General features: G+C 42.6%; 1 protein-coding gene across 1 annotated transcript in view; it reads left to right on the forward strand.

The window, feature by feature from the left end:
• Positions 1-25,247, forward strand: part of LOC119647913 (frizzled) — a 243,935-nt gene that overhangs the window by 25,058 nt on the left and 193,630 nt on the right. The window contains exon 2 of the mRNA XM_038049235.1: positions 17,403-17,522. Coding sequence (XP_037905163.1) covers positions 17,403-17,522 — 120 coding nt within the window. The remainder of the gene's footprint in view (positions 1-17,402; positions 17,523-25,247) is intronic.

Below are 25,247 nucleotides of genomic sequence, written 5' to 3' on the forward strand. Positions count from 1 at the left end.
TGATGCCTAGGCTCCGAAATACCTTACATACCGATATCTGTTCAAGTAAAGTTAATAATAGTATATTACTATAATTTTTAATTATTGGCTGGAAAGCATCCCTTAAGTTTATCCTAGTACCATGAAATCTTGCAACAATGTAGGCTATAATATAGAGCTTGATCCTACCAAGTTTGGTGGAAATCAAAACTCTGAATGTCATTAACACTTATATATTACGTGCTGGGTACTAATGGGACAAATGCACACTAAAATGTCTTTATAAAAGAAATATACAAATCCTTTCATACCGTTTCCCGACTTGCTTTCCAGCTCGCTTCGCAGTGAGCTATCTGTGATCCGTTTAGCATTTACAGTGTCCTCAGCGGGAAGTCCGGCAGTTCCCGTTTCCCGCGCGTATTCCGCTAATGTACACGTTCGCCTGTAGAAGGAGATGCGGTCTAGTAGTTCCTCCAGTTCCATCAGGCCGTTTTTGACTCTTTGCTAACGTTGTTCTGGAGGAACGTTGCCGACCGCATACGCTTCACCACTGTCGCGCGTGCCCTCATCAACCGTTCTTACTCGGCTCTAGCTAGGACGGTCGACTGCACTTCCATTCGGTTCATGTGCAAATTGATCTGCTGAGGTCAACCAACTTTGACTGGGCTTTTTTCCGGAACAGGGACACTGCTGTCTTTATTTAGGCGTTCCGGTGTCACATCGGGTGTTTCACTTCTCGCTGCCCCTTTCGCTAGTCGCTTCGGTGAGCGACACATTTTCGTACTGCGCCCAAACGCAGTTAGCTCTTCCTACTTCCATGACATTTCGTCCAATTTCTTTATATTTGTTTTCCATGTAAATTTCACCACCGCATCGTGTGGAAAGCAGCAGGCCGCAATAGTCAGGAATCGGTATATCCTCGGGGATCAAGCCCCTACCCCAGCTCCCTGACGAACGGATCAGCGCTCGTTCGGGGCAACATGATCTACTAGCACCGACAGAGTTGGCTCCTGATACACGTCACGACTACCACCTTGGCAGTGCTAGGCTCATATCATCTCATCGACGTTGAGGGAACTGTCGTCATCTCCGGGGACTCCCAGTGTGTCCCGGCGTGTACCAGTCATTCTGGCTCTTCACCAAGAGGCTTTCTCAAGGTTAGGGGGCCAGAACCACTTACTCGGCTACCTCGGAGGCGTCGCTCCGTGTATCGTGGTCGCTCACGGTTAAAGGTCGCCGACCACCTTGAGGGTGGTCAACATTCTGTCTGGTAAAGGCTCGTACATGAGGGGGCGTTTTTTGGATACGGGAAGCGTTAATCTGACGCTAGGAAAGGACTGGTCCCCGTTATCGAAAGCAAAAGTCCGTTGCCCAAAAATCAATGCGTCTTCGTTGCCTAAATGCAATTTAGAATTTGCTCTTTGTTAGCCTATATACAGAAGTCGTCCTCGTCTGTGACGAAGTTGAAGAACAAACCTTGTACGAACACTCTACATTTGCAGGTCGTGGCTTTTTAAATTATTTGGTGTAGCTCATTCAATACGCCGAAAAGAATGAGATTCCTCGTCTTAGATATTTACTCATTGCGCAGCGAAAATCTCTCTGAACATACACTATTGATTCGCAATTCCATTTGGAACAGATGGTAACCTGCAATGGTTATGTACGTTTAGGTCTTTATTTTTATCATTTGAACTGAAAATTAGCTTAAATTTGTAAAGAAATTTCCAATTTTTAGAGGAATAAGAGGCTTTTCACTGACGTTATTCTCCCATCTTTAATCACCGAAACAAACAACATCGGCATTTGCATATGAGTACATCTCCTATGACTAATTTGACACAGAAAATAATCTTATCTTACTTCTTAATTCTTCCTAAAAGCCATCATTCGCTCGCATACAGAAGCGTCAAATCATATCATAACCGGCAATGATGGCATTCCGTGGCTGGTCAGTAACTTCATTATCATAAAATTTCCATATTAAAAGAAGCATCAAATCGATACAGCTGAGTGTAACTGTAACACTCCAACTGATTTATTCAGTGGATATCTGACCGAATTGTATCTATGACTTTACTTACATCGAATCGCTGCATGCCATGTGATGTAATATTATTTCCGATTTTCTGAGCGGAACGGCTTAATTGCCGCTAATCTATTTAAGCACCGAACGTTTTAGGGGAGATTGCCGGGAGATTTTGGATAGCGGCATTGATTTCTCAACGGCGAACAATTGGTTCTGTTTGGGGACCTGTTCAATTTCGGCTGGGGTTATATAACGTTCACGTAATTGCGATATTCGCAGACGTGCCTAAGCCCACGGGCAATTAAGTTATTTGCGTAAGCTATTTAGCAGTCGCCATACAATTTGTTTTTGGATTCCAAACGAAGAACTCTCTGCACTGATCGTAAATTAAATCAAAACATCTTTAACGACGTACGGCCCCGATACTGATGGAACGCGCGATAGAGCTCGCATTTTCCACTCAATAAATTTCCGCGCGAAGACATTCCTTTCTCCTTGTAATCAAGATATATGTACTCCCAAACAACCCAAAACAACCATTTCATCACGAAATTAATAAACAAAATTGGTTCCATTATCGACATTTGAAAAATTCGAAAATCGTAATTAGACTCAGCCCAAGCTGGGTTCCACAGAGTAGAGGGTCGACAGCGCGAGAAACAAGGAACGACAGGCCGAGGAACCGACGCAACCTCAGAGAACTCGGCGTTCCCATCGATCATTCTCCTATTTAATGATTATTACTATTTTTTCCTGGGCGTCTTTGAATGATCGATCGATCTTGTCTATGATTGCCGCCAATTTACTTTATTTCATCGATTTGGTGATCAGTTCGCTGGCGTAGTGTGTAATACTCAAGCAAGCATGAGATCTTGTCATTCGATATCTGCTGAGTGGTTTCTTGTGTTGCTCATACTTGGCGATGATGGACAACCGGTCCACGGGGGCGGAGGAGCCGCTATCGATACTATGCCAAGTATGTCGTACAAGAAAATTTTCTCATTAAAAATGAAACTGTCTAATCGATATAATATTTCAGTCGAGCATTTTATTGGCCTTTTTCTGATATCAATATTTACCAACATATTGTGGAATTCTGTGAGGCTCTGCTGCGGCTACAGCAACAACGACAGGAAGAAGCAGTCTGATGTCAGTTTAACAGTTAACATGATCTTCTTGCGGTGCGCAACTATCATTTACTTGGGCGTAATGAGGAAAATCTTGACGGGGCGCACGTATTCGATTTCAGATTTTCGAAGATCGTAGCCGACGTGTAACGGAGGCATGCAAAATAAGTGCGAGAACAAGCGCGCATGAGTGGCAATAGACCTTTTAATGCAACTTGAGATGTTGCTTTGAAGGAATCGCAATCTGTCCTTCGAAACTTTTGATAGTAAATTGAGGCATCCTCTTTATTGCAACGAGCAAACAATTGGAAAATTTTTTACACATGCGCTAGCTGATTCATCTGGACTTCAAATCTTGGTCCAGCTGTGGATTTGCGCCTCTGTGCCTATTCCATACTGATAATTAGAAAGGCAAATATAATCCGGGAAAATTTCCATCAATAATAAAATAAAAATAGGCAAGCACACTCAGATAACCTGCGGGCGAGGGAAATCCCTTCATTATCTGTTTCTATTTCATCATCAGGCTTGCCTTAATAAGGAACTCCAGGCATCCCGGTTTTGCGCCGAGGTCCACCAATTCGATATCCCTAAAAGCGTCCTGGCTTACGCCATCGCTCCAACTTAGGCAGTGTCTGCTTCGTCTTCTTTTTCTACCATAGATATTGCCCTTACAGACTTTCCGAGTGGGATCATCCTCATCCATACGGATTAAGTGACCCGCCCACCGTAACCTATTGAGCCGGATTTTATCCACAACCGGACGGTCATGGTATCGCCCATAGATTAAATCATTGTGCAGGCTACGGAATCGTCCATCCTCATGTAGGGGGCCAAAAATTCTTCGGAGGATTCTTCTCTCGAACGCGGCCAAGAATTCGCAATTTTTCTTCCTAAGAACCCAGGTTTCCGTACTTCTTGCATTTACCTCAGCATCACGAATCACTTTCTCCAGGGCCAGGTCAAAGAGGACGCATGATAGGGCATCCCCTTGTCGTACACCGTTGTTGATATCGAATGGTCTTCAGAGTGATCCTGCTGCTTTTATCTGGCCTCGCACTTTGGTCAGGGTCACCCTAGTCAGTCTTATCAATTTCTTTGGGATACCGAATTTTCTCGTGGCCGTGTACATAGGCGGCTTTAAAGTCGATGAAGATATGGTGCAACTGATGTCGATATTCCAACAGTTTTTCCATCGCTTGCCGCAGAGAGAAAATCTGATCTGTTGCTGATTTGCCTGGAGTATAGGCCAATGATGTTCTGGACGTATAGGGCTATCCGGCCGAGCAAGATAGCGGAGAATATCTTATAGATGGTACTCAGCAACGTGATACCTCTATAATTGCTGTACTGTGTGATATCTCCCTTTTTATGTATGAGACAGATAATACCTCGTTGCCAATCGTCAGGCATTGATTCGCTGTTCCATACCTTAAGCGCAAGTTGATGAACCACTTGGTGTAATTGGTTGCCTCCATATTTAACCAATTCGGCTGTAATTCCATCGGCTCCTGGCAATTTATAGTTTTTAAGCTGATGAATTGCACGGACTGTTTCTCCTATACTTGGTGGTGGCAGTATTTGTCCATCATCTTCAATAGGCGGGACCTCCAATTCGCCGATGTTTTGGTTGTTCAGTAGCTCATCAAAGTACTCAACCCATCGCTCCAATATGCCCATTCTGTCGAAAATCAGATTTCCCTCTTTTTCTCGGCAGGATGAGCATCGTGGTGTTTAAGGTTTCATCCTGCTGACTTGCTGGTAAAACTTCCGCGCCTGGTGCGATTTCTCCCTGTACTTTTCTAGTTCACAGATTTGTTGGTTCTCCCAGACTTCCTTTTTCCGTCTGCGAAGTCGCTTCCCCGCTCGACGGAGTTCGTGATAAGTCAAGAACGCGTGCCCGCGTTCTTTGAGAATGCAACATTACTCGGTATGCGGCATTCTTCCGTTCCGTTGCTAGCTTACATTCATCGTCAAACCATCCGTTCCGACTCCTTTTGCGGCTGGGGCCAAGTATGTTTGTGACCATATCAATGATAACGTTTTTCAGGTGGTTGTGAAGATCATTTGTTGATGCTTCATCTCCAGATCCTCTGTTGACTGCGGTTATTGCGGCATCCATTTCCCTCTTACAGGTATTGTGGATGGCTTCATTGTTATCTCTCACCTGATTGTCAGAGCGGATTCTGGGTGGTATTGTTAGTCGGGCTCGGAGCACCAAGCCAACGAGATAGTGATCCGAGTCTATATTGGCCCACCCTATATGTTCTGACATTCATCAAGGCTTAGAGGTGGCGGCGTTCGATCAACACGTGGTCAATTTGGTTGAAAGTGGCCCCGTCTGGAGAGGCCCATATATGTTTGTGGACCGTTTTCCGCGCAAACCAGGTACTTCCAACAACAATTTCGTGTGACATTGCTAATTGAATAATCCGTAGTCCGTTATAAGCTGTAAGTGTAAGCTATGGGAGCCAACGTATCGCCTAAATACGGACTCCTTCCCTACTTGACTGTTAAAATCCCCAAGTATAATTTTGATACCATATCTGGGACTGGCTTCGAGGGTTCGTTCTACTGCCTCGTAGAAGGTATCCTTCTCCGACTCTGCAGTCTCCTCTGTAGGGCGTGAACGGTAATGAGGCTTATATTTCTAAACTTGCCTCGCAAGCGCAGAGTGCATAGCCGCTCGCTTATGTTTTCAAAGCCGATAACAGCAGGTTTCATTTTTTGGTTGACTAAGAAACCTACTCCGAGCACATGGTTTACTGGATGGCCACTATAATATATGGTGTAGCGGTTCTCCTCCAGGAAACCGATCCCTGTCCAACGCATCTTCTGTAACGCTGTTACATTGGCCTTATATTGGGACAGGATATCGGGTACCTGCTTATCAGCTTCATCTCTGTACAGGGAGCGCACGTTCCATGAGAAAATGCCCAAATCGTTAATCCGTTATCGTTGCCGGGTTCGTCGTTGTATAATCCGTCCAGTCCGAGGCTCCTGTTGTGGCTTCGTAACAAGTCGTTTTCCGTGTAGGGTTGTCAGCCCTACCCAACCCCCAACCTGGAGGACCAGTTGGTACAATTGGTCCCGTTTTTAGCCGCGGGAGACTCGCCTTCATCCTTCTCCGTCTGCAGCTTTTCGTTAAGAAAGAGCTCCCAGCGGTCACCACGTGGAGGTGGAGATAGGGTTTGGTAGTAGAGCTGTTGGTGTTGGTTCAGCAGGCATTTCCCAGGTTTTATGCTCCATCGTGGGTACCAATCCACATTTCGCCCTGTGACCTATACTACCCTTTGACCACCATTCAAAATCAAATCACGACGATTTGGAGTGTAAGAAAATACATTTTCTTTACTCGACTACTGGAACCTAAGGCCGTGTGGTTGTCGAAGAACTAGAAGAGCACAGCTAAATCTCCCTCGTAATAGGTGAATATTGACCACCAGCAACATGCAATTCAACTGAAAGATTCTGGATTAGTTACCTTACTATCACTACAGAAAATCCGCATAGCGGTCGTTTTTCACACAATGATCGCGCCTAAAGAAGCCGCACCTATTACAAAATTCCAAGCGAACGGAAATTTGCTTCGTCTCGTCCTCATTTAACTACTTTTGTCAAGTCAATCCTGCCGCGACGTTTCAAGCATACCACTTAAGTCGTAGATCATTAGAATTTGTTTATGGAATGATTATAATAGTGAAATTAGGCAGACTATAATCTGGGAATGCTGGTAGAATTCGGTTTTATAATAAACTAACTCGTCTACGGGCGAAAATGAGGCGAATTTTACAGTTTCTGCGATGAAGAACTCTACATGCTTTCGGAAAGTCAGTGTCAATCTAGAAAAACCAACCTTGACATTTGTATCGACGACAATTTTTCAAGTTATGCATAGACTTGGGACCTATACGGATCTCATTTCTCTAAAGCGGGAACTTGATTTCGTTGCGCTGACTTCGAATCCTGGTTCGTAATGCACGTTTGTGTTCATCTTTGTGCTGCCTCACTACTGTAGGCTTATACCTTGCATCTTAAGTTTGATGATAGGGGAAGCGAAGCAAAGTCTCACTGAAAAATTAAATCGAAAAAAATACGATAAAAGACACCCTGTACTCCTCAAAGAATACACCACAAATTGAGTTGTATCCTGTCCTGTCCATCAGAAAAATTGAATTTGACAGTGCAAATCCGATAAAACATTGCAAGAAGTCTGTGCTGAAACTTTTATGAGTACATGACGTAGTACGCGCGTGAATGTCTGTTCCAGAGCCGAAGTCATGATTTATCCTTCTTCGAATCTATATATGTTTTTACATTAATAGAACGGAACGATATTCCAATCCCTTCATTCCAAGAAGAGTGTTCAGAATAAAATTCTGAATGAATTTTCTACTGAAAACAAATTTATTCAGATAAATATTCCACAAGAATGATATATATTCATTAGCACCTCCTAAGGATTCAGGCATTAACCTTTTTCGGGAATGAAATTCAACGAATTATACGAGAATAGCAATCAAATCTGATTGAATATTCATTAGACACGTTAATGGTGTTCCGATTGTCTGGCATTAAGATTCCATCAGGAAATCTATTAAATTTTGATGAAGCTAATAATGAGGATAGCATAATATAGTGTCCTCGAATGATGGTGCGTTGTGACTATGAAGTTCTGGGAGAGATGGAGTAATTTGCATGTTGAGCTGATGCAAAATTTGCATGACGCATTCCGGATAGCCAAAGAGTAGAGTCACTCCTCTTCACCAAGACTGAATTATGGAATACAAGCCAGGAATCAACGCTAATATTACACTTTAAATCTTCTTCACAGCAAAGATTCTCAATAAAATGTTTGAAATTTTATCTTATCCAAAGACGTATCCAGCATGCCGAAATCGCTTCAGGGTTGCATTCCGCTAAGCTTCATAAACGAAATTGAGGTGTGGGTCAGCATTTCTTTTGAAGCACAATTGGGGGCAGCTGGTACTGTAAATATCTAGTGGATTGGAAAAGTACTCGCTTGCTTTACTTCGTCTTTCTAATTTGCCCTTAATTAAATTTCTAGAATATTTTCTTATTTTGTAATGCTTAAAAGGATGTTCCCGTCACATAAATTAGATCCTGATGTACTAAAACCCTCAGTTTTTGGAATTCTCCGCCCAAACTAAGAAAAAAAGGCAATCTGAAATCCCATTAAGCCGAAACTAATTCCACGATAATTAGCTCCACATGAATTTGCCTTTTTCTTTTCATCGCACTCATCGTGGTGGTAGCCACGTCCGCAAGCATCCTGACCCGGAGCCATCCGAAATTCCACAAAACCCACGCTTGTCCTAATAGTCAGCTTAATCGTCGGTCCATCAACAGTCATAATTATCCCTACAATCGCTCATTTATCATTTGTCTCCTTCAATTATTTCACTTTGTTTCAAAACCTTAGAACAAACTGCCAGTCAACCACTGGCGGAGCAAATGGGTTCAATGTCATTCGGAAGAAAACTTCAGAACTCTCTTAACTGCCCAAGTGGATGACAAGGGATGAAGGAAATTGGATGATAGAAAAATGTTTATACGAACCCCAAAAAAGAATTACCTCTACAAGTTGATGGTCTCCTTGAAATGACCAAATCAGCAAAAGGTCAACCACACTGTTGTCCACCCATTGAGAAGGGAAGGGAAAACGAATAGCCCTAATCCCTGTCCTGAACTCGGGTCGAAACCCAACTCTCTAGGCTTCCTGCGATTTTAATGGAACGACTTGACCCCGAGGCCAGTGACTAGAAAACACCCGAGCAAAATGAATACAGACAATCTTTTTGTAGTTCCCTTTTTTGTAGTCGTTGTGTTGACGTTGTCCCCGTCGCCGTATGTATCCTTTTCTTTCAGGATATTTCTCAAAGAGCAAATTAACGTAGGGAAAAAGTTCCTCGGGAAATTTATTTTAGCAGGTCGATTTGTTCCCTTGTCTTTCATACCATAAATACTGACCCAAACGCTCGCAGGGATCGGGTCACGTCATGGAGAGTCTTTTAAACAGCCAACTGACTAACCATTAGACAGGCCGGTGGATTGTCTGCATATTAAACGTGGAAAAACTCAAGAGCGGCATGGAAATGGTTCCATTGCGGCCAGGCAAGGCGTGTCAGTCAAGCGCTTTTTCCTTTTTAAAATGACCGGCAAGCAATCTTTAAAGTCCTCAAGGGTAACATTATCAAAGTAGCAACTGGAAGTATTGATCTGTGGTAATATGGGGAATACATGGTGTATTCGCGTAGCAGTCGCTGAATGCGAAACGGTCTATAAAATTATACGTGATTCCGATTATGTGGGTACGGCGTTATTGCCTTTTTTATAGACGAGGCTATAACACGCTCCTAAATCGTTTGGGTCCTGATATGGTATAGTGAATCAAGTGGAGTTTATGTTATGTATTGAAATTTAATTACCTAACATTATTCCAATTTTAATTTGGATTAGAGGATGGAATCTTTGTAGAGAACAATGGGACAAAATTGAGATAATTGAAATCCTATATTTTAAAAAAAAGTTAGAATAGTCATTAGTTATGCGCCAAACAATAGAAACAAAAGTCTCGGACAATGGGATCGTGCACCGAAAATCAACATTGGTAAGAGATACAGGACATTCTGAGCAACGCAACGCAGAGTATCAAGATCGTACTGTACAAACCAAACGTGTTTAATTTATCAAGGTATTTCCATGCCAGTCTGAAGTTCACTTGATTGGATTCGAGTGCCTTGGTGGTTACTTGCTTACTCTTATAGTTGCTTTGGGGGTTACGATACACACGTCATGTGGAAGCGAATATTTCTGTCTGAAATATACTGGTATCCTTACCCATTGGTTCAAAATAAGCATGAAACCAATAACCACCACTGATTTACGCCATTGCTGTACACTCCCAGTTCGTCCTGATGCTACATTATATCTAAACTTTCGTATTGAAATGGAACTTCATTGCTATGTTACCCCCTTTTTTCAGTAACTCCAGATATCACTTAAAAAGAATTCCCCCTTTTTTCGGTTTAGGCAGCTCTCCGCTTCGCTAATGCCACCAGATTGGCCGCCTCATCTATGTAATGATGGTGAAGAGCCAATCCCATAAGTAGCCCCAAGGTAAGGCATATTTTCATAGCTCCAACAATACATACACAAGCGCCATTAATGACGAGTCGTTAAGATTTACAAACCTCGCATAATTATCCTTACGGTCACCAAGAAGAACTTCCCCATCCCATGTCTGAACAAGGTGTTGACAGAGTTCACCTTGGCATTCAGATCACCTATCACGATTACAATGTCATCGTTGGAAAGCGCCGCTTGAACTGCGAACAATTGCTCATAGAAAGTATCTTCCTCGACTATATCAGAATTCTCCTTTCTTGCATAGCACTGTACGATTGTGATGCACGTTAATATGTACCGGAACCTGCCAGCCAAGATCCTGTCAGAAAACGGCTCCCAAGTCTAGGGTCCTTTGGGCCTTGCGGTAGCCGTCAGTAACAGTCCAATACAGATTCGCGTCTACTACCACCTGGTTAGTATGCAAAATGCTGCAAGACAGAGAGAGAAGAGAGGATCACTCTCGAAAGTCCGCCAGTCTTACTTCGCTTAATCCCAAAATGTCAAGCTTACACTGCTGGAATTCTCGCTCAAGTTGGGAAAAGCGACCATTTTGGGGACTCTGGTTACCGTTGTCGAGGAGCGTATGCGCACATTCCAGAAACAAATCATAACTCGTGTTCGATAGCCAAAGGTCTTCGGGGCTATGTCAGTCCTTGTCCGTGTCCTTTCGAAAATTGCAGCTTGTTAACCCAGACATTTCTGTCGCCTTCCCAAGGATATAGTGATCGCTACGATTGACCCGCCTGAACTCCGATACTGCCCGAAATCCAAGGATGTTAAGCGTAGTGTTCGCCGTGACAGAAGATAATTTATTATTGCGCTGGTCTGGGCCGTATACCGCATTACGAAAGAACTTGCATGTGATCGCGTTTGCGATGACGATCAGCTGAAGAGCTGGAAGAAACAGTTCACCACGATTCCTAACCGTATGATATTCGGTGTCCCACCTAGTTTATGCATAAAATCGCTAGTCACCGTAGCATGCGTTCTGCCTACTGCCGAAAGGTGATAGCTACAGTAATTCTGAAGCGTTTCAAAGCACACCTCCACGGCTTGATCAACAGAAAACAAGTTGGTCTACACTGTGAACATTCTGCGGATCATTTTGGAATAGTGCGCAGAGTTTAGATCTTGCTCCACCTGCTGTTCATCCGGCATTCCGAGGAAACTAGCTATTATCAGAGCGAGATACATAGAATGGAGTATCTGTTGTATTTTGTCATCCATATTATTTCTTCTTGTTATCGGTGACGTTCGGGTTGACTTGATTGACGATCACAAAAAAAAGCCGCTTCATCCAAGTTGCGATGTTGCTTTAACAAATGTAATAACCCAGTTCCCCATTGACTGATAGTGTGATGCAGATCGGTGCCACTGACAGTGATAATAACTGTTTCATTGAAATCTGTCATCAAAAACTCTGTTTCATTCAAATTCAGTCTCATATGGTGATCTATTCTTCAATATTGTCTGATGTTATTGTCATTCGTATGCCATTCATGGATCCGCTGATTTGTTCTCTCTTTTAAGAGCTCGACCTTTACTATTAGTTTCTATTTGACGACAGAAACGGCGAAAGACTGCCATAACAAGTAATGTTGTCGCCACTTCTGTCAAGTTTGTTGATCGACTCACTGCTATGTGAACTCCAAAATCTATTAATGCACGCTCAAGCTTATGGCTGGATGGCGTGGCTGTGCTCGCTGTTGATCGAAATCCCAGAACATTGCGTAAAAATATACAACGCCCCGTTGATTTGATGGAAAGTTCGTGCTTCAGACACGGGCTTCCTGTGAATACAAATAAATCCACGATGGTATTTTAAAAAAGAGGAAACCGGTTGGTCTTTGCCTTCCAATAATAATAATAATAATCGTTGGCACAACAATCCATGTTGGATCAGGGCCTTGAAGTGTGTTAGAGCACTTCATTCAAGACCGTAACGGTACACTAGGAGCCAATGTGGTCACCATTGCGCTCGCCCGAGATTATTACCCTGATTTGACTCAGGTACTCATTCACAGCTGAGTCGACTAGTGTGCGACGTCAAATCACGATACAAATTCCACTGCCACCAGTGAGATTTGAACCGCGACCTTCCGCACGACAGCCTTGCGCCCTAACCACTCAGCTATCCGGACACACCTTCCAAAGATGAGCGAAATGACCTTTCAGCTCTCCAAAAAATAAAATATTTGGGAGGAGTTTTTTAGAGCAGCTTATGTGATTGAGGGGTGATTGAAACCCAGCGGCATCTCAAATTCCAGTTCCTCAAAAATCGTTCAGGAATGTAGAAATCATTTGAACTCTAGATTGAATGTAGTAGAACTACTTTGACTATCCGATCAAGCTCAGGCAGTCTCAGATGCCAAATTCTCCCATGTGAAGCCGAAAGCGAAAATTGGAGTGTGTAACATTGGCTAATGCTAGTATCAGAAACTGAGAACAAGCTTTCTATAAAGACAACTGCCACGAAACTTATCCTAGAATCTATTGTAAAATTCATCCTGGCGGACAGGAATATTCGTAAAGGTTTTAGTTGGTTTGGCCTTTCATTAGACCCATTGAATTGTCTCCTGAGAATGGGTTCTCCAAAGGCCTTTTATCTGCTGCATTCGAAGGCCTTTGCATCGTCTCTTCCGAAAATTTTACCATGTGGTAGTTTAAGGATTAGTTTCCCGTTAAATGCCGTACCGAAGTTTCCATGTCCTACTTCTTAGGGGCAAATAAAATTCGGGGACTATTCTTTTACAAAGATTTTCATCTATGGGTAGGAATTAAATTTTTAAATTAAATTAAATTATCTTTGCAAATTCAACCTTCAGAGTAGATTTAAGAGTGGATGGTCGGAAGCTAAAAGCTGGCTATATTTTTACTATTGTGAAACGAGATCTTTGGCCAATTTCTCCGCCTTTCCGGCAACAACGTTGTTCGAGTGCCCTTGGAATCGATACCAGGGTACAAGACCTGCAGAAATGTTGTGGACTTTCTGACTTTTCCTCGAGGACTTTATAACAACGCCAAGCGGTCGATTCTTTTTAGCAATCACATGTATCAACTCGAATGGAAAATGTTGGACGGGGTCAACGAGCTGGTGAAATAACAAAAGAGTTTAGAGATGGTTTGAAAATGAAGATCACCTGAATCTTCTGCAGGATTCTTTATTGGCGTTTTTCATTCGTGTTTCAAATGTTGAACCTGCGTGCATATAACATGGGAATACAAAGGTCAGAACAGAAATACTTGTCGTTACAACTGTAGTGAGACCAAACTTGAAGCGAATGATTGTGCTTCTGATATGCGAAAAGGAGATGTAGGTAGGGAATAGGAAACAGAAAGAGGAAAGTCAAACTTATATATATTCTTAGGAGCCCAAGTGCTCATAAACTAGTGGGTCATCTCATCTCTAACAAGAGGAATTGGCTTATTCTTCCCAAAACAAAAAAGGCGCTCAACCGTCGTAGTGTAGCTTTACATCTGGCACTGCTGGCAACCCGAGTTTCAGATAACATCATACGAATCCAAGAGCATGGTTAGTAAATAGCTTTACTTGGGTTTGTTGGGTATCTTGGACGGTGGGCTATGAAATATGGGAGAGATAGTCTCAGTTGGATGACCCTTGAGCGTTGAATGGTTCAGGCCTCAATCAAGCTCTGGTGGCACGTGACTTTTAGAAATCACTCGGCTGAAAAGGCAAAATTTCGACATGACTCTTGTGATTGAAACGTTAGTACTCGCAGTGAATCCATTAACACACAAATATTTCCTTCGCAATGATAAAAGGCTGCACTCTTCTCACTGTAAAGCAATTGGAAGAGGCGATTTTGTTTGTGAAGAAGAAAAGCGGCACAAGCCGAACTTATCACTCACCGCGACCAACGCATATTTGGAAGCTGAGTTTTCCTCCCCACTAAGATGTTCGTACTGATAAGCAAAAACAAAGGGGATCTCAAATAGCCGTCGATGTACCATCATCTCAATATTTTGTAAGTACGGATTCTCTGTAGCCTTGCAGAAAACTACAGTGGTCATCTTTATCAAAACGGATATTCCTACAATTCTTCTTATTCAAACTAAAGAGCTCGTACTAGACTCCAATCGGCCGGCGATATACTTCTTCATTATGATGGTCCCGAAGCCGTAGCTCCACTCAAACATTTGTCTCCAGGCAGTTAAGAAAAATGGGTTGGATTCTTAGCACTTCGTCCCGCGGGGTTATTTTACAAAAGTTTGCTGACTTTAAAATTCTCAATGGGATGGACCAAAAAACGTCATAAAAATAAAATGGCTAGATCTCAATTGCGGAGTAAAACGCTACACATAAGTCGAAACCCAATAATGAATTGCTTCCTTGCTTGATTTGTGCTGAGATAAAGCGAGTTAGTCCTTTTGATGCCCTTGGATCCTAATTTCTCTCAACATGTTTTTCGCAGGACTTGAATGCCACACTCGAATCGACACGACACGAGATTTCTTGACGATCAGGGGCTAATCACAGAGACAGCATCAACAAAGCTTTAATACACTTGTTTGAATCTACTTTTTGCCTTGCCTTCGGTCAATATACAAAGCATCTAGATGTGTCACTTTCAGGGGATCACTGAACAACTTTCGTAGCAGCATTCTCGATAGCACGTCAAAAACCAACTGGTCGAAAGAATGCCACCCTGTGGTTTCACTGTCAAACGCTTGTCAGCACGCCACTACTCCACCCCGAACGCTAAGCATGGTATTGTCATTAAATTCTGTAAAGTTTCGGAAGTTCCTGAAGTGGCAAGTTGGCAAGTGTTGCGCGGTGATGATTTTAGATGTCAAGGCCCAGGTAACGGGGGCTAGGCACTTTAGCTAAACTGGGTGTTCCTGGTTACTTACTACTAGTTACTACTGGTCCCAGAGAAGTTCCCTAGTACGAGACGGACGACGGGTCGAAGGAGTACATTGTGGCCGCAAACATCTCACAAGGCGCCGTATTGGAGCCTTTACTATGGAGCTTAATGTATAATGGATTGCTTGGCCTTCGCATGTTAAAGGAGACAACCCTGATTCGTTTTGCAGGCGACATGGCGGTAGTGATAGTTGCAAAGCACTCCGACGACAAAAAGTTGGAAGAGAACCTTATTACCAATCGCAGCAAAACCAATACTGGCAAAATCCTGGGTTGGTAAGCAGGAGGTCGTTTCAAAATCGGTCACTAGATATCGAGGGGTGCTGATCGATGTCAAGTTGAGCTTGAAGGAAGACTTGAACTATGTGTGAGAAAAGGCAACAAAGACTAGTTCAAGGACAATATCTGATATCGGACAGTCAAATTATAGTCACCAGCTGCTTATCGTGGAAGTGAAACCCATGCTGCTACACGCGGAAGCACTGGACAACGTGAACCGAAGAAGGGTGAGGTCGACATATCCGACAATCACATTGGGGGTGTGCGGCGCATATGGGACTGTATCGGATGAGGTAGTACGTATCATCGCGGGATTTCCTAGGATCTTCTAGCGAATGAGACGCACTGTTTCTGCCGCAGGAGAAAAGCCACTAGGAAGGAACTGTACAGGAGATGGCAGCAACGATGCTATAGTTTTGGAAAATACCAATAGACCATTATACTGATTCCATGAGTGAATTCAATTACCACCTAACATCGTTATGGAAAGTATTTGCATCGACTCGGATTGGACAAGTCTTCCACCTATCACGAATATGCTCCTACAACCGAGTACCCGGAGCATGTTACCTTCTATTATCCGAAATTTGCAGATGGAAAAGGGAGATTAAACGACGCCCGCAACGTAGCTATCAGACGCCATAATCCCGTGAAGGGGATGCTGGGGTGGGAAGCAAATTGCAGCACGGCAAACGCGACAACAACCACGATACAAGCAAAGCTGTAAATTATAAGGCACAAAGGCGTACCGTGAACTGCCAGACAGCCCCATAGGACTTGACTATTGAAGTTGGATTCAGGGTAGCAATTCATGTCTAATCGGACAAATGCGTACTACTACATTTTCAACAGGTTTACCGTGTTCTCGCTGCAGTAGAAGTTTTGGTATGCTTCGACTTCAACAGTCCGTCTAACAGGCACTTTTTGGCTAGACATTGATGTCAGTACCTAATATCTCTGTAGCTTTACAATGGAGGGCAATTATGTACTTAATAAATTAGATAAGAGCAATTAGAAGAAAGTGTGCTTTTAAATCGAGCTGCCAGCATGAAAATGTGATGACCCGCCAATAATCGAGTTGATGACGGGTTTCCGGAAAACATACTGACATACACGAACAACATGATAACATACGAAAACATACTGACATTTTTATTGTTGAGTTTGTTTTTCAATCTTAGATTCTTAAGAAATTTCCATCAGTTGTCCGTTGTATCGCCATTTTCATCTTGCAACTAAGCCTTGCTTGAATTTCGTTTATTTAATAAAAATTCTTACCAGTTTTCGTTTCTTCCATACGGATCCCTGTTTTGCAGACATTATAACTCTTTACTCAAGTTCACTCTGAGTGTAGGAACTTCTCTGGCAAATGGGCACAGATGGCTTCGCTCCATTGTTCTCATCCTGAACAACCAGACAAAATTGATTATCTGTCAACATTTATTCCAATCAACTCCAAAGATTATTATTATGACGTGTATGACGTAACTTTATTGGAAATCAACTAGTCTATTATATCCGTAGGTCGAGCTACCTATTCTCCTAGCAAGCTCAAGCAGCGATTTAGGCAACCAAAAGGGATTTCATATGTTACTCCTTTCTAAACAAAATCCCCAGCTAACATCGACAATTCCGTTGAAAATTGACTGAACAATACAAGGAGTTCGCCCCTCACCACACCAACAGTGGGGATGATAATGCGGAGGCAGACCGGCATAATAAAAATTCCTCGACTGTATCAACGAATTGTGTATACGTAGTATCCTCTTTGTCTGCAGGAATTTCAATCTATTCCTCAGGGAGGACCTTTTTCGGCGAAGAACATGAAGGAAACGTTATCCATCTTCATGAACAATGTGACTCACTTTACGTCTGTTTTCTTAAGATTTCCCTTCTCTTTCAAGGATTTATTAATAACACTGGTCCTTTATCTTTCCTCTTTTGCTTTTTACAGGAGACGGACGATTGTGGAGCTCCTTGCCATGCAATGTTCTTCCCGGAGAGCGAACGCACGGTGCTTAGATACTGGGTTGGATCATGGGCGGCGGTGTGCGTCGCTAGTTGCTTATTCACGGTAAGTTTTAATTAAATTTGGGAAGTTGTAGATTGTTTGCTACCTGAGTATGCCATCAGAGGGGAGAAATTCTGTCGAATACGCAAGTGAAAAAGTTTCTTTTGAAAGGAATTTTGTCAACATGTAAAGGATATTGTTGCTTCGCCGAGGGAAGTATTGATGGTGATGCGAGACGAGCGCTGAAAATGGGCATGTTGTGGAAAATTAGAATTGGGAAAGACAATTTTTTTTTAGGATTCTGTCCTGCAAAGCGATAAGGGATAATTAGAAAAAAACATCTTATTCTTGATGTATTCATGGAGAAAAAGAAATCTTGGATGAAGTGCCTGCTCTGACAATTCGAAACAAAGTAATGCAGACTCTCCTGAGTAAACTAACAAAATTTTTGCGAACCCTCCGGGAGCTAGACCATTTGTTTTAGGTAAAAAGAAAGAAATCAATATTTACTCAAGTAAAAGTTGTGCTCGCTTCAGTCGAAAACAAACCCTGTCAGGACTTCACTACAACAATCCAATATTTATTCACCTAAAACAGAAGACGAACATGCAAAATTGATTAAGCCCAAAGGAATCGGTTACTCGTCTGCCACTTGCAAAAAACGTACCATTTATTCATATCGTGTCGTTCGTCATCCATCCGTTGTCGACAGGATGTACATACATATAAAAGGACTCAACCATTCATCGGCTTCACTATAGCATCTGAGGCAGAGCAGGAAGATGACGACATCTCTTTGTCTAAACCGACTCGGGCAGGAAGGCCGCCTACTGGACGTGCAGAGCGCTCCAACATCCAGCTGTCATATAACAATAATAAATGTCTGTGTCAGACACTTTTGCAAAAATACGACTTGGCACCCTATCAGGTTCATTTTCATTCACTCATTCAACACCGTTCCGAACGCCCATCATGCGGGAAATTTTCTTCTGCTGTCGGAGCTGTGCTCGCTGAGTACAGCATCTTTTTTGTCATCTTATTGCCTTATTCTTCTCCTGTGATAGTTACCTCGCCTTCACACATATAAGCTCGTGAAGATTCAATGGGACTGAATGTCCTTTTGGTATAGTGTTGTCATAAAAAAGTAGTAAACTGATGACTAAGAGGGAGCTCCTGATATTGGAATTAATTAAACTGTTCGAAGTAGTTCGGAATGGATGCTGGGCTATTATGGGATTGGAACAAAGGATAGTAAAGGATATTGTGGAAAGCCGGCAGGGAGTCAATATCATGGTGAATTGTTTTTACTTTTCAATCAGCTTCAGGATATCGTCCTTCTAATTAATAGGCATGGAATGATAGCACGGATGCATTCTTTTTTGTAGTTCCTAATTAATTCGTCGACCCAAGAAAAAGTCTTACAATAAATCGATATCTGGGTAAATGGTTTCCTTCCTACTATGACGATATTGCTAATGATGACTCTCAAAATAAATCAGGTTTAGTGTTTATTTCTAAGAATATAAATTGGCCTCATGTTTAACTGTGATGAGGTCGTGATTGTAGTATTTTCCGTGATAAGCCTCATGAGATTTGGTCCAAGTTTTCAGGCGTAGGATTTCACTGACCCTACGTTAGTTTCAACTGTCGAGCCTCAGGAGTTAAATGAGGATATTAGGTCTTTGAACCTCCAATTAGACATAACTGGGGTTAAAAAATGAATTATTTTTAATAGTCGTCGTAAAACAAAAAGATCCAACTGTGCAGAGCGTTGCCATAAAGTTGTAATCTTAGAATTGGGGAGTAGAAGCACATTTCAAACACCACAAAGGGCACCTCTGCATTTGTTGTGTTATAAGATGTAGTGTTATTTGTAAGGGTGCAAATTGAGAGAAAGAATGAGGAAGCCCAGGTGACAGCTCTCCTTATAAATATTTGCCGTAATTCGCTTCAAATATGAAGCAGGCACGATTGAGAGGGACAGAAAATATCACATCACAGAACGGGTTTTCTGTGTCTACATGCAAATTATGAAAGACTCCACCAATTTCCGCAAGGAGCTTTCTTTTTCGATAAAAACATCCCAGTCACAATTATGGAAGAGAAGCCAAATCACAGGGCAATATTGCTAAATGTTTCCAAAACATTGAAGACCATAAGCGGGAATTGGATTGAGTTAAAAAGAAGAGCGCAGTATAAAGCCTGACTGCACGAATGCTGTCATCGAAGTAGTGTCAATAAAATGGAGTTTATCGCCAAAAGTGTTTATCAGGTCAGTAGTAGGGGAAGAAGTACAAAAGATTTTGGGGGGTTGGCACAACTTGTGGCATTTGCTGATACCTAGCGGTAGCTTGGTTGCAGAATACCAATGCACCCAAGTGTGTAGATCAATTTGGAGGGATCCACAGTTTGTTGGAGACGAGGTAAAGGACAACAGTCTAAGATTAGCAATGTTTAGCATGGACAATGAGTAAGGAAAGAATGGAGGATATTCACAACATATTAAGGGGTTTAGAGCGTAAGCCCATCGTATAAAGCCATGTTTCACTTTATGCATGAAATGGGAACGAATATCTATCAGTTCTCTGTCATCTGTCTCCATAAAAGATTTCAAAACAAGTTATTCTTAGAAAGGTTAATATTGCCTGTTTTGTATATGGGAATGCGGATAGCCTCATTCTAAAGGCTAAGAAAATAGTTCTCCAGTCCATCAGGATCTGAAATAAAGAAAGACTTGCCTTTTGGCCGGAAGGTGGGGAGGTGAAATGCATGTACATTTCAGCGCCGAACTCCTCCGACTACCGGTTTAAACACTTCTTGTTGCGTCTAGGATCAAAGAACCTGTCGTCTGTTCTTCCTGTTTTTCCCATAAAAATTCCTTGAGTGTAATGCACCAGGGTGTGTGTGTGTGTGTTTGAGGTGGGCGAGAGGCAAAGCCTCTGAGCACTCAGACCTTAGTGGTCCATTGTGCTCGATTCACCCGTCTAACGGAATATCCGGGATTCGTTATGTATCGCAGGATTTCCGTTAGTGGATGTGATGCTACCCGCTGCAGTTGGAGCACATCAGCACCAAAAATCTGATGTCTGATGCGTCCGTAAACGGGGTACTCACATAGGAAATGTTCCGTGGATTCCGCTTCCCCATACGGGATGGACACGTATCATCTTGGATAATTCCTATTCTGAACATAGGCCCAGCTAGTGAATAATGGCTAGTCAGAATGCCCACAATCCTTCTGCAAGCCTTCCTGCTTTTCGACAGGATAAACTTTGCAGCATGTTTGTTTGGCTCTGACAGGAAGATGTCTGTCTAGCAGCGTTAAAGCTGCGCCACATGCCATTATGGGAATCTTGTTCCCAGTTTTTGTTAGCAGCATCAGCTAATGCTACCCAATTGCTGGTTCCGGTCCGGGCATGGGGGAAGCTAACGCCTCTTTTGCTGAGGCATCCGAGAGAGATCCCAGAGTAAATCCACCGTATCGAATCTAGAAACGGAATTCAATCGGTTCCTACATTCCTGAACGATTTTTGAAGTGATCAAAGTATTATTCAACGCCCCCAATACAGCTGCATGGATCTATTTTCACATATCAGTTGCGTCCACATTACTTTCTTCCGTTTTTCCAGGTACAGCGGAGGAGAAGGTTCTGACAGGAAAGTCTGTCCATTCTCCTTGGCGGCTGAAGTTTCCTACCCCGTATTTTGGAAGAGTTAGGTAACAGTGTCACAGGCCGGCCGGCCGTAGTCAGACTTCCAGTTACTCTCATTAAGGGAGTTGCTGTACTATCCTTTTTGGCTGACCGCGCCGTAGACACCGGGTGCAGGTTTTCCACTGAAGTGGAGAGTCTGTCTTCCACAGATTTCTCCATGAGGGAACATGAATTAGGTGGGGCCTCCAAAATTCGTGCCCCGGCCATGACCTGATTTCTCAGAGTCCCGGGTGGATTCGAAGTCTGTGACTTTTTACCACTTGGAGAGCTACAATCCATTCCATCCTCTTGTGTTTTTGGACACTCTTAGTGTAATAGTAAACCACCACCAGCTCCCCTACCACGGCAAGGAGGTGTCCCAGGGGGAGAAGATTTTCAACGTGTCCTCGTTCTGCAACGTGATCCTAATTGTAGTGTCCAGAAACATTTGGTACACTTCTGCCGACAGGTGATAACACTCCCATCTTCTATAAAAGAAAAAAGTGTGGCAGGCATCATTGATCACATCCTTGCAATAAATGTAATCGGGCGACCGTGATTGTATGCAGGTAAGGTTGAAGATACCCGTAAGATAATAGTCAACCTCGTCGCGCTTCCATTTAATCATTGCAGACCGCCTTTGATGGCATGTTTGCCCCTCGATTCCCTGGATTGAAAGCAACTTTTTTATTTTCATCCCCTTTTCTGGGGTATATAGACCTCCGTTTTGCATCATGGTAAGCGATCGGAATAGGTTCTGCTATCACAGTTACTGCTGGCACTGAAACGGTGTAAAACAAAGCCTAATTAAAATCGTTTCACTATCTGTCTGTTTGTATGCCCGTCACATCCATTTTCTCGGAGACGGTTATAGTGATTAATACCAAATTTGATGAAATGGTGGGAACTGTGACCGCTCACATATACAATGGGTTACACCCTTTTACGTCGAATTTAAGGGGGGTCCCCTTACACGGAAAAGGAGAATATATTATACATTTTTTTTCACCAATTATAATCATGTGGGGTATCAAATGAAACGTCTTGGTTAGCACTTTCCGAAGCCGGTGTTAGTTTTAGTATTTATTGAAAAATATCTGCTGCCTAGGCTCCGAAATACCCCCATACCGATATCCTTTCAAACTAAGTTAATAATAGTATATCACTATAATTTTTAATAATTGGCGGCAAAACCCTCTTAAGTGCATCGTAGCACCACATTTTGCAGTAAGGTAGGCTATAATATGGAGCATGATTCTACCAAGTTTTATGAAAACTGCACTACCACTAACAAAGTTATAATAAGTCACAAATTTGGCGTTTCCTTGCAAATTCAAGGCTGTAAATGTCAATATCACCCGAAAGTGGATACTCTCACATAATATATACATATATTAGGTGCTACGTACTAATGGAGCAAATTCACACTCATGTCTTTATATAAGAAATATACAAAACAGCGTCCAGCTTCCGGTTTCCTGACTCGTTTACATACGGACTTTGCTAAAAAAAGTATAGTTTTTTAATTTTTCAAAAAAATATGTATGAAACTGGAACAAGATAATAAAGTGAGTTTCTAGAGGTTGAATGTCTCTTGAAGGGTAGTTTAGAACATACTTTTCTTAATAAAGGCCCTCTACAGCGTATGAAGCATAGTTCAAACAGAGCTAATTTCACAATTTCGGAAGTAATGATCAGAATGGAAAAGGAGGAACTTGTCATACCTGTCGTTTAGTGCCTTTCAATCTACTGAGCTTGCCCGTCGATACTAATGCGGAGTTCGAATGTGAACATAATCAGCTTTGTTGTATCAAGGACATTGATAAGAAGTGTATTACTGCAATTACTAAATATGATCGCGGCTAGCTTGGGAAATCTGCCTGAGATTCGATCCCTTGCGGGTTAGCCTTTCTCCTGGATATTCTTCCAAAGAATTTGCTTCGGGTAACCTCGTCCCTTCCAGCACCAGATCAGTTTGCCAAGTACACTTCTCTCGAGCATACCTCCGGTGTAACTGGAATCCTCAGCTTCCTACCCGGCGTAGCGCTATCCCCCAAGAACTTTTTGCAACTCTGAGGGTCTACCTTCTTGCAGGCCGAATTGGTCGTTGTAGAAATTAGTGGAAAGATTCCTGTTCGCCCGTTTGTCACGGTATGTTTCTTTTTGCTTTCGTTGCACACAAGGTTTGGCTGGATGCAGTGATTCCTTCTTTTGTGAAGCCGGGAAGTGTGTATGATACTAGCATAGCCCGGAATATTCAGGGTGCAATCTGGTGTGTCTTTTAAACAGCTCACTCACTTTACCTAGATTGAATTTGATCGAACCTCTGTAGCAGGCAACTTTGGAGTCAGTTACTTCGAACCGGCGGGTTTTAGTTGAACGACCTTGTGCAAAAATTCTGTCTACAGAAGAAATTCTGCCCGTATTTCGGCAACAAGTATTTCTGCATTCAATATATCATCTAAATCGTTCAGATTTCGTTCCAACCCAAGGTGCCAGATCTGAGCAGATATCAGCAATTCAATTCAAAATATGACGTTCATGCAAGGATATGAGGTCCTGGGGTACATCCTTTGCATCGATCCTAAAAGTTCCCGATTGTCTTCAGCGCCCACCTCCAGCAGCAATCTGTGCAACAATGTGTAGTGGAGTGAATACAGCTTCCTTTGTATGTCTCCTCTTCACTCTTTTGTATAAGGCATCTCAACAGTATTATTTTTTGATGAGATTGGTTCACTTTCGTAATGATCGCATCTAATGTTGTCTGATTGATAAGCCCACCGCCGCAAGACAGTGCAAATCATGGGCAACGAGATTACAATGCGTTTCGCGTGTTGAAGCGGTGTAGCCTAGAAACCTGGAGCGAGTGGCGGTTCGCACCCCCTTTCTATGTTGGCGATCTTCCCGTGGCCTTGGTAAAAAATAGCAGCGAAGCAAATGGTTTGCGATAATGGAGCATTTTTCATTTGGCAATGAGAACTCCAACGAACCTACGTTAGTATGAACATCTCTTTTTCGCGATAGCGTCCTGCTTAGACTTACTCTATGACAAAACGATGAGGGCTTTGTAAGGTGGTCAGGACTTTAGATTCTACTGACTTTGTAGCACCGGTCCCTCGCCGGAGAAAATTATGGGAAAATCCACTGAGTCTTGTGGTAACGGATATTTAACGATACTACAGACATGTAGTAAATGATCGTTAGCCGTCTTCGTCTTTGATTTTTTGTTAGTTGTGTGCTCAGTTCGAAGAGAGAAGTCTGAAACCGCAAAAATGGGTTGCTCTCCATTTGATCCGGCCCGTAAACCAAAACAAGTCCGGAAATTAGGCGCTGGACGCTTCAGGTATGAAAGGTTTGCATATTTCTTATATAAAATTACTTAAGTGGGCGTCCAGCACCCTATATACTGCTTTATGTACATGATGTTTTCCTGGCGTCTCATAGCAAAAATGATCTCGAGCAACTTGTCCAAAAATGGAATGATCGCCTCATGTAGCAGAGACTCAAATTTAATTTTCGACAAACGATCTCCATGAAACAGGCACTATAACTGTCAATGACAGTGACCTGCCGAGAACTGAGTGACTTAAATATTTCCGGTCTATGCTATCAACCAATGGAGAACTGCGCTATGAAATTGCTCACGCATTAGCGCATTGCTGGATGAATGCAAAATTTACCGCAATGTCAGTCGCCTAATCACCCCTCAATGGTTCTGAATGTTTGCCGACTAAAAAAAACAATAAACGGCGTCTTGCGGTAATGAAGACGAAGATGGTGCGTTGTACTAGTGCCGTGACATGCCTTGATCACATCCGAAATATGGGCGCGCTTATTAGAATTCATTCTCCAAGATTGAGCTGAACATCGAAACCGATGATAAGCAGCCAAGAGGTCAGCCGAAACAACGATGACTTGATACCCTGGATTATGATTTGAAGGCTCCGTGACTATATCCAGATCAAGCCAAATCTGAAAAAAATGATGCGCCTATATGAAATTCAGGAATCAAAACATCATTACTATGTATATCGAATTCAAGTTTGTCCACACAACGAAGACATATTAGTTCGTTAAAGCATGAAACTATTTTGAGT

This window comes from Hermetia illucens, chromosome 2 (genome assembly GCF_905115235.1).
Source record: "Hermetia illucens chromosome 2, iHerIll2.2.curated.20191125, whole genome shotgun sequence".
Lineage (NCBI taxonomy): Eukaryota > Metazoa > Arthropoda > Insecta > Diptera > Stratiomyidae > Hermetia > Hermetia illucens.